The 10,308-nt window shown below is 37.1% G+C and overlaps 2 protein-coding genes across 3 annotated transcripts; both read right to left on the bottom strand.

Annotated features, from left to right (window-relative positions):
- Positions 1-346: 346 nt before the first annotated feature.
- On the bottom strand, positions 347-5,161 carry LOC105383858 (myosin light chain alkali). Of its 2 annotated transcripts, XM_011553990.3 has the most exons (7): positions 5,033-5,161; positions 4,701-4,728; positions 2,864-3,021; positions 2,436-2,586; positions 1,424-1,510; positions 1,028-1,087; positions 347-616 (listed from the first exon to the last, which is right to left on the bottom strand). In XM_011553990.3, exons 1-6 carry the CDS (start codon positions 5,033-5,035, stop codon positions 1,062-1,064), a joined length of 453 nt encoding a protein of 150 aa, XP_011552292.1. In that variant the 5' UTR covers positions 5,036-5,161; the 3' UTR covers positions 347-616; positions 1,028-1,061. The 2 variants fall into 2 exon arrangements, with proteins under 2 accessions (XP_011552292.1, XP_011552291.1); XM_011553989.3 differs by lacking the exon at positions 1,028-1,087.
- Positions 5,162-5,526: 365 nt separating this feature from the next.
- Positions 5,527-9,740, bottom strand: LOC105383877. The gene is made up of 9 exons (XM_038119914.2): positions 9,662-9,740; positions 9,439-9,591; positions 9,026-9,199; positions 8,793-8,845; positions 8,322-8,684; positions 8,166-8,247; positions 6,982-7,133; positions 6,258-6,401; positions 5,527-5,799 (listed from the first exon to the last, which is right to left on the bottom strand). The coding sequence occupies exons 1-9, from the start codon at positions 9,672-9,674 to the stop codon at positions 5,602-5,604; spliced, it is 1,332 nt and encodes a 443-aa protein (XP_037975842.2). The 5' UTR covers positions 9,675-9,740; the 3' UTR covers positions 5,527-5,601.
- Positions 9,741-10,308: the final 568 nt, after the last annotated feature.

Below are 10,308 nucleotides of genomic sequence, written 5' to 3'. Positions count from 1 at the left end.
GGCGAAGTGTCCACACCACACAGTTTCTATCGGCTTCTCTCACTGAGTGATTTAATAATAATAAGCATAACTGATATTTCATGATAGGTATGTACCTACTTAGGTACAGACTTATTAAATAGTACACCCTACAATGAAAACCCTGCGCCTCTGGTATCAGGTAGATTGTAGAAACACAAAAAGACCATTCAAACAATAAATTGAACTTGAACACCATTCATAGAAATTTAACATTTTATTATAAAATAATTCACGGCTTTTTGTATTTTTGTCATCATTATAAAGGTAATTTATATATTTAATAAATACATTTAAAAAATATTAATAAAAAAGAACACGTACAACGTGTGTTTACAATAATTTAATCTTAGTATAGTATGTACATTCATTGGTGTCGATGTTGTACAGTTTTGTTGAAAAGTATAAAAAGGAGTGTTTCATAGTCCGTACGCTAGATGGCGATGTATACGGGCGGCGGTGGTGGGCGGGCGCGGGGCGTGGGCGGGGGCGGCGGCGCCGGCGGGGTGCGCCCGCGCCGCTGCCTCCCCCCCTTTAAACCCCACTCCTTATCTTTATTCTGCGTCATCCGGTTTGGCGCACATTTTTCGGAGAAATGCTGTGGAAACAGTAAAATCAAGTGAGTCGGGAGCATTGGTTTCCGTGCACAATTAGAGCTTAGTGAGAGCGATGGTCTGGTATTAAGTATAAGAAATTAATTTATCAAGAGAAGAAAATTAACATTTAAAAAATAAAATGTTGATTATCGAGACAAAGATCCTTGAAATATTAGACTGAACTCAGAGATATATAAGTTTGAGATTAGTAAAGGTTCGCAAGTAGAATAGACCTTGTTTGTCGAGACCTGTACCCAATCCTGTTATTCGAGAGGCTCCTCATCGTAAAGGAGTAGTTGATGATATTGAAGCATCTTATACTAAAGTTAAAGACAACGACAAACAAAATAAACAGCGTAAAGCAGAAGAATGTGAGGCAGCAGCAGCAGAATCCTATTTGCTAAATAACTTACGATCTTATAACTAAAGATATAACGGTCGCATCTTCTACGCCATCATCTTCTTCAGGAATGCTGAAAATGTATGGACTAATGATTAAGGGTTCACACGCACACGACTAAATACTGTGGAGGAAATAATGGAGGATACAGTTCAGCTACATGACAAACTTCATCTGCACCTGAAAATTCATTAACTACTGGGGATTGCTAATCTACAGAGGATTTGGCTATAGAAAATGTGGGTTTCGTAGTGGAAGGTTGGCAACAACACAAGTGTGGCTTAAAATAAATGCTCATGCATAAAGGGATCAATCTACGGAACTCAAATGTATTTATAAGATCTACAAAAGACGCAGTAAACTCCATCAGCTTTCGTAAACATAAACTAGATTGATAAAATGTACTTACGCCCGTAGGGGATGAAACCATCGTCATCTTCAGGGTCCATGCAGTCCTTGATGACCTCCGCGACTTCGTGGTCTTCCAGCTTCTCACCTGCAGACAATATTATTTACATAAGTCAATAAAATGAAGAAAAATAATTTATATTAAGTTAAGAGTGACCATCACGAGAGTTATTTTGATGATGATCATGAATTTCATAAACAGAAATACTTAAACCTCCTACAAAAATACCAGAGCAAGGAGCAATGAATAATAATGTGCATATAACTAGATAAGTACTTATACTATTTTGTAATTCTACTTAAACATTTCAATAAGTAGTATAATCTAGGTAAAATAATGATATTTCTAGAACTCAAAGACGATAGTCACAAGTCGTGGACTCGAGCCAAATGGTTTGCGGAGATAAGAATGCCGATGATTGCCAGTGAAACGATAAACAGATTTATTAATAAATAGTATCTTTCAAAAAAATACACAAATTATATGAAGTAAACACTATAAAAGTTGTCTGTCAATATTAAAAATCTTTCAGATTCCAGATAGATTGAAAACATTCAAATGAAACGGTATTTATTATTAATTAACTAATTATAGGTCAGTAAATAAGTGACTTTTCTATTTATTATTAGGTAGGTACGAGTATATTAGCTTTTTCCTATGTGGAAAGCTCTGCAAATTACGAAGAGGCTCTACGTAGAAGTGATGATAGCACTTTGTTTTACATTAGAATGGCAAACATGTACAATATAATATAATATATTTGACTCTGTAATGTAAAACAATTGAATATACTAGACACGTCCCAATACCCATGTAAAAGTTTAGCACAAGAGGAATACAGGCCATGTAGCACAGGGCGCTATTAAGACGTGCCAAGAGTTCTCCGTCTGCGTTCTGCGCGATGTGAGTGAGCGCGATGCAAAACTCTTGTCACGTCTTAAATACGCCCCGTACTAGCCCTTCAGGTTGATAATGAGAATGACGATGAAGATGAAGATAGAGAACAACATACCGAGGGCGAGAAGGGAGTGTGTAAGCTCGGCGCTCAGCATGGTGCCGTTCTCAGCCTTGTCGTACAGCTTCAGACATTCCAGGAAGTCCTCGTAGCATCCCTGGTCTTTGTCTTTCTTGGCTTGGCTGTAGATGGGGAGGAACTCCTCAAACTGGAAGAAGATGGTCAGATGATATGAGTATGACGACAAAATGTTTTTGATACGTTTTGATGACGTGAACAGGATTTTTTAAATGTTTTGCTAAATTAAATCGAATAATCGTTTGCCCCACAAAAAGTGCAGCACCACCTGATAATCAAATTTGGTGCCGGTCAAGTCCGTGTAGCACCGCCTGATAATCAAATTAGGTGCCGGTCATACCATGGTTGGGCCTAAAGTCTATCGTTTAAACATTGCAGTTGGCTGATGAAGTGAGAGTAATACTTACAGACAGGAGTTTCTCGCCCCTCTTCTTGGTGCCTCCGAGCTTCTCGATGGTGGCCAGTGTGGGGTTGTTGTTGAGTGCCCTCAGGACATTGCCGAGGTCGAAGGCATCAATCTTGTTGCTGCCGTCAGCGTCGAAGATCGAGAATACGAACGCCGCCTCTGAAGGGTTATTGATTCATTAGATATAAGTTTCAGGGGTCTAACACAGCAGGGCTGTTTACATCTAGACTTTAAGTAGAACTGTATTACTCAGAGTGAGGACTATCACCCTAGGTGGTGGGTGGTTGCTACCATTAAATTCATTAAAAGCATCAAGTGGCGTGCGTAGACTAGCATAACTATGTTCAACGAGAAGAGAATGGACTCCTGAACCAATTATATTGTCCCTGGTATTGTTTACTTATGATTGTTTCCTCCCATTATCAAAGAATTTCATCGAATAGATCGGTAATTACCTACCATAAGGTCTACCTCTACATAAGACTACTGGATTAAATAATTTAAAGATTAAATATTAACTAAGATGTTTTTATTGGCTTTCTATTTCATTATTTTTGTTTACAATTCTAGAGTCGCTTTTGTTATTAATTATTAACTAAGTACAGTAGAAATACAGCATTCGCGAAATATTATTATGTCACCTACATAATATTTGAAGCCGTGGACATTTACCAAAAATTCCGTGGTTCTGGGAATTCTAAAGTCGTTGTCTAGTAAATGCGGACGGCGCGCGTGGGTGTGCATTCTTTGCCAAGAATAATTTCTTTTCGTGAGCGCGATTGAATTCACAGTGAACACAGCTGAGTCACAATCTAATTATAACTTCCATGTAACTGTGCCCTAATTCTCCACTAGCTAAATGTAAACCCTTGCATTATAGCATTGGCAGCTGAAACAAAGCTGGGGTTTCGAGATCACAAATCTCGTCAAATAGCGTAGCAAAAGCCAGCTTTGAGTGAGATTATTATAAGAAAAACAAATAGGAAAAACTTTTCAGCATCGAAGTCATCGCAACGTTAAGTATCAGTAAATAAAACGTTTTAAAATGTTTAAAATTTAAGCATGTTCTGTTGTTTTCTTTACAATATAATATAGCTCTTGAGACTTATTTGATTTCTATTGCACTGTAACATTGCACTGTATAATTGCTATTGCATTTGAACTTTTAAGAACAAGTACCTAGATGTACTTCGTTTAAATTTCTAACTCAATCGTTGTTTAAACTTGGGAGAGGCCTAGATTCATCAGTAGACGATTGTTAGCTGATGATGACGATAAAGATTAAACATAATGTCGACTTTATTTTGTTTTGGCTTATGAACATGATGGCATCGAGACTCCAGAAGATAACACGATGACGCTTGACCTTGATATTGGAATACATGAAAGACGCATCAGTTATTGCATCCGTCACTGCATAAAATTGATCATGAATGGAATTTGGCAGCTCACTGCATGACGTAGCTCGAGGTCAGAGCATGAAAGCTGGACTGAAATCTGAGTGGAGTTTCTCTGTTTGGGCGGGCGGCGCGTCACGTGACACGAGGTTAAATATAGCTGCGCGCGCGCATCGACCACTGGCGCCGTCCGCGGCCGCTCCTAGCAACCACCACCATATATGTATGACAAAACGCGCTAAACTTAGATGTTTACGATCACTGATATCACTGTTACATTTGACGATGCTAGGAACTAAACTTTTATAGATGGAAATATGTTTGCTTTTCAGGATTTAGGAAGACTGAAGATTTTATTTGATTGGATAATTACTGGCTCCCATACTTTCCCGAGTCATCGGTAAGAAACTATGTTTTATTATAAAATAAATTAATACTCACTCTCTTGGTCGATTTTGCTGAGGTCAGTCTGAAAATGGCCAAAAAGATTTCGTTATTCTCATGAAACAACCGGGTTCTTGACATGCAATGTGTGTATTAGTTTGTGTGTCGCAGGCACGTCGCCGGTCCTCGTGTGAGGGTCCGGGGGGTGCAGTACCATGTTATCACTGTTACGTCGTCTTCGGCACAACACTGAGATCTTCAATAATTTATGTTAGTTTCCGGTCAGCGGAATTTTTCACAAAATAGTAACGCGCGATTTCACTTTTCGCCAACAGTCCATGTTCACACTGTAACTGGTTCCACTAGTGCGCAGGCGTCGGTAGACTCACCATTTTGTTTGGTGTTGGTTCCCTCCCGGTCTTCACTGGCAGACGTTCAGACAAGAAGTGGGGTTCGGGAACTTTTCGCGGGACGGTTTTAACTCGCTTAGATGGCGCACTCGTCTGGATATTTGAGATTTAGCCCAGGAATCCGCGATCGTTCTATTTTCGGCGAAGCCGATTCGTCTACCTGAACCACTCTGTTGCGCTAGTCCGTAACTTGCGCGACAGAGATGATGAGTGTTTCACCTGCTCGAGCGGCGGGGATGAGCTTCCGAATGGTAAATCTACATTTACGTTTGACTATTTCGATCAGATCTGTGCCGTTCGCTTCGGTATCGGCACCAAGGTGTCCGCTGCTAAACGCATTACAGCGCGAGCCAACATCTTTGGAATAATAATTGCCTGCTGAACACATCTGTCATCTTCGCCAATGCTGTACAGACATATGAATGTGGGTGTATGAACTTATGTGATTCAGCGTCGTGAATTAAAGGGTCTTGTATCTTTGGAATGCTTTATTCAGTAAAGCTATCAAATAACATAGGAAGGAAAAAGCTGAGCACAATGTTCAGTATCTAGGTGTTTCGGCAATGGGGGTTGGTCTCGAAGGTGTATTGGCGCCAGCAGGTGGTGTTGCGTAGCGCCCCGCTGAGGGTGTGGGGCCTCCATGGCGTGGAGCCAGGGGTCTGGTCACCCATCCCCCGCTGGTCGAGGCTGCGGCCGCGGCGCCGGGCGCCCGGGGTCAGGCAGCCCACTCCCGGCCGGTCGCTCTCCTGTTAACATATTTACTAGTTGGAAATGTTTCTGGCAGTAACAGTAATATTTCGCGCATTTTTGACACGATCTAATAGTGTTGTAATTAGTAGGTCAGCTCTAAAGCTATAATGAATATATGGTGATAATATATATCGATGTAGTTGTAGATAGTGTAGTAACTATTTCGATAGGTCTTGTAGGTAAAATTACCAACAATACCCACATTTCTAATAAAAACTTTTGAAACTGTGTCTTACTTATATTCATTTGGCTAGTGTACCAAGGTCGTGGAGACTACAATTTAAATTGTTTTTAGGTTTGTTTGGATTAGCGAATCGCTATTGCATATTTTCATCATGGGAATTTCAGCTTCTAAAAATGATCTGGAACCATGCTATCAAATGTGCTAGCATCAGTCAATCGGCCCATCAGCCCAAGCCTATGACAATCAGGCATTGTTAAGATCTGAAGAAACCTTTGTCCCCGGGGTCCGTCGCTTCCACCAGCCCCGCAGACACTGCATCAGCCTCGCACCATGCACTCTACAACGCTGGGACAGAGACTTCTTCGAGCTGAATGTCATTCCTGACGCGGAAGACAACTCGTCTTGTTTTTGTTTCTGAGGAAAAAAAGTTTAATAAACTGAGCGTAAAAAATAGCTTCAATATGAAAGCGTTTTTCGGGTATGTAGACAAAATATCTTAAAATGAAAGTTAAGATTTAACTATGTTGCAAACATCACATTCGTAATTTTGCTCTACACTTCATTAGCAATATGTTTGATACAATCTGTCTACATGTAACTCATTCTGGCTAACTCAGATAGCACTAGAAGAGAAGTGGCTAAAAGCCAAAATCTTGTTTTGTTTAAAATTTATACTTTGAAAACATCAAACAATCTAAAAATATAATTGTTATTGATCGTTTTTATAGAAAATGACTATGACTATGTATGTGGAATAAAATATTTATGAAAAACCATAATCCAATGACAATGAAAGAAAGAAGAGAAAATGAGAATCTTACCTAAATAAGTTATACTCATTTATGTACATTAAATAATTATTGAAAGAAGAAGTTTGAAAATCTTGGGAATCAAGATCAGTCTGTGACAAAAAAATACCTATAAATATAGGTTCCAATACATGAGTTTTCAAGATAACTAGGTATGAAACAAATAAAGGTAAGTATGTAATTACAGAATCTTGAAGGGGTGAGCTCTGAGAGCCGGCTGCAAAGGATTTTTCGGAAACATCAGCTGTTAGAAGATCAATTTCCTGTAGGTCAACTAATGACTTAGGATCTTGAAGGATTGGGTCTCCATCTTCATCTGAATAAATTTCGTAATCACCTGATAGAGATAGTAAGAAATTTATTAAATATGTTAACTTTAGATTATGTGGTGATGAAAAATTTAAGCTCACTTCACTTCAAACTCGAAGAATGCACAATTATATTATGTTCTTGCATAAGATTATGAACAATTTGTTGGATACACCTTTTCTATTGAGTAAGATTAACTTTAATTGTCCGGCTAAGTTAACTAGATCATGTTTAACGTTTTCAATACCAAATGCTAAAACGAATTATTCTCAGAATTCTTTTCTTATCAGAGCTAGTAAATTATGTAATAAAGTTTGTAAAGATTTAGATTTATTTATGCTATCAAGCAATGTTCTCAAAAATAGATTAAATAACTTACGTACTGACTGACATACCTTATTTAAAAATAGATAAAAAATAACTTACATACTGACTGACATACCTAATTTAAGTTATTCTTAATGTTTTTTTTTTGTATATCGGTAGGTTAATTAAAATTAAAATATACTAACATAACATATATATGTTTTAAACTGTCTTAACTATCTAAGTTATATTATAAGTGGAAACTGTTTTTGGTTTAAGTTATAATTTTCTGTCTAAATTTATTTTTTATATGTAACTGTTGGTTTTCCATAAATAAATAATAAATAAATAAATAAATAAATCATTACCACCATGCAAATACGTATTATAAGGACTGCTGGGATAAAGATGTTAAGTAGCTTTGATTCTTAAAATTTATTACCTAAGTAGTAACCTGCTTCTTGTCGTGGTCATAGATGCCCGTGAAAGATGAATTAGTACAGACTCGCGATTTCATATTCGGATAACATATTTAAAGACGCAAAATGAAAGCAATAATCTACACTACATCTTCATCTCCAGGGTGAAAATGTAAATAAATATCAAAGCAACATTTAAATAGATAGTACCTATAGTAAATAGAAAATAAAACTCAGTCTTGCACCGAGAAAATGATTACCTCTCAGTTCTATTATTAGGAGACCACCACTATTTTATATTTTTAACTATCTTATTAGAGTTATTTATTACGTACGATTCAACGTCAGATAAGCTTCCACACTCTGATTCATAATAGTTACAGCTGATTGTTCATGAGTGATTACAACGGTGGATTCCTGAAAGTTAAATTCATTAAAGTGTTACCATAATTACTAGATGGGTTTTTTTTTCTTGCTCCGCGTACTTATACCTTTTTAGGCAAATATGAGTTGACATTTTCATCAAGTTCAACACCAAGCGCCAAGTCATTAGGGTCAATTCCAAACATGCCAGTCCAGAGTGAGTTTTCGGAATATTCTTCACTTATCTTATCTTTATCAGTCATCTCAGTCATCTGTCTGAATGGATTCAGGTCATCTCGAGCAGCAGCCATGGAAAATGTTACATTTTCATTTACGCCAGAGTCTATTATCTCATGTAATATCTGTTCTGATGTATTAACGGGAGGTTTTATTATTTGTAGGGTTTCAACGTATTCGTTATTGGCGCAGATATCACTCATATTCTCTAAGTTACTGAAATTGCAGCTTTTGTCTGAAAAAATGGTTTGTCTCTGAAAACAAATTGTCTTTGATCATTCATTGTTTAATATTAATTATAGGTATATTTATATATATACTTAAATATATATTATAATTTAAGTAGGTCTAAAAGTCCTTACCGCATCGCCATCTCCTTGACCAATTAAAGTAATTTCATGTTTTGTTACATCATCTGAAAAACGTTATTTTCGTAACTAATTAAGCTAATTCGGCTGCTGATATCTTGTGAGCAAATATAAATGTAATATTTATAATGAAAGAAAAAAAAATGTTAAAGTAGGTATTAATTCTAAATTTATAAGCTTGTGTAATTATATAAGCTTATGTAGCTTATCATTAAGTACCTACTGACCATGTTTTTGAGGAGTAGAAGTGACTAGACTATTGACTAGTCCTTCCACATTGTCATCCATGGTTAGAGATGAAGACGGAGCAAAATAATCTTTTTTATGTTCTAACAAATCTGGCTCCGTTAATTTATCATTTCGCAAGTTCTTCACCATTTTCCAATACCGCCAAGGCTGGCCTAGAAAAAATACAAGTAACATCATAATATTTTATGTGTAATCAGGGTCATAGAGCTCTGAAATCCATTACAGTCCAGTCCTGTTGTATATATTTATTGCGTGGCTGGTCATAGTTTTAGGGCCTTTTTCCCTACTAAGCTATCGCTTTAACTGCCTTTTTGTGAGGAAACATAGTTTTTATGTGATAAAATTAAAGAAAATTGACACCCCAAACCTTCAAGCATAGCATCGTTCTCACCAGATTCCTTAGCAGCATTCGCTATAATATACGCTTCATCCAACACCTGCCCAACTAGGTGTGAGGCTAAAAGACCAGCCAATTTAAACTCTCCTACTGATGAATCACCATCTTCCAAACATATCATATTGTCGATACAATACTTGGATACCACTGAAAATAAAATTAAGTCAGTATGTTTCCAGGCAATTTTTATTTTAGGCAGATCTTTTTTTATATTTACCTCCACTCATCATGTTGTTTTGTTGCGGTGGTGTTGCTGTTGTTATTATTATTATCGTAATGTCAGTTGCCTTTTTGTCGTTTTTTTTATATACCATGGAGCCATGAAGCAGACAAGTACAACACAAGTTTCAGTATAGAGGAGGTTGAGAGGAGGTCCTGGTGTGAAAACCTCCTTCAGTAGGAACTGAAAATCTTGGAAGTAATACTTATAAGTAAGTACTTATAACTTCCATTTTCAACATAGAAGTAATAAGTACTTATAAGTACTTCCATGCTGAAACTTCAGTGCTTTTTCGTTTCTTTAAAAGCTCTATTCTTGAATTCCCGTGGTTTTATGTTACAATATGGATGCGCCTGAAAGATTGAGCAATGACTCCCTGCATTCCCATAGATACTTACCCACCTTAGACAAGTAAACATCTCTGTTACCAACTTAAGGTCAGTAGTTACTTATAAGGTCAGTAGGTACATAGGTAATGTAAGAGACTGCAAGGGTCAACATCTCCAGTAATAGGTACCTACTTGCAATACCAATAAAAGTTAATTATTATGATTTAGGTAGGTACTTACTTACTTATCCATCTTAACCATCTATATCAGCAAAACCCAAACGACGCCTTTAACTTTCGTCCAACCTCGAAATCT

The sequence above is a fragment of the Plutella xylostella genome, chromosome 6, assembly GCF_932276165.1.
Source record: "Plutella xylostella chromosome 6, ilPluXylo3.1, whole genome shotgun sequence".
Taxonomy (NCBI): Eukaryota; Metazoa; Arthropoda; class Insecta; order Lepidoptera; family Plutellidae; genus Plutella; species Plutella xylostella.
Note: the sequence above shows the minus strand (reverse complement) of the source record. Positions and strands in the feature narration are given on the sequence as shown.

What these genes read in the sequence shown, in the direction of transcription:
- LOC105383877 (XM_038119914.2), bottom strand. An exon ending in GTCAAGGAGATGGCGATGCG is followed by an intron (nt 8,685 to 8,792) that starts GTAAGGACTTTT and finishes ATTTGTTTTCAG; the next exon opens with AGACAAACCATTTTTTCAGA. An exon ending in ACTCATATTTGCCTAAAAAG is followed by an intron (nt 8,248 to 8,321) that starts GTATAAGTACGC and finishes TTTAACTTTCAG; the next exon opens with GAATCCACCGTTGTAATCAC.
- LOC105383858 (XM_011553989.3), bottom strand. An exon ending in CAGCAAAATCGACCAAGAGA is followed by an intron (nt 3,022 to 4,700) that starts GTGAGTATTAAT and finishes ATAACCCTTCAG; the next exon opens with AGGCGGCGTTCGTATTCTCG. An exon ending in ACACTCCCTTCTCGCCCTCG is followed by an intron (nt 1,511 to 2,435) that starts GTATGTTGTTCT and finishes TATTGTCTGCAG; the next exon opens with GTGAGAAGCTGGAAGACCAC.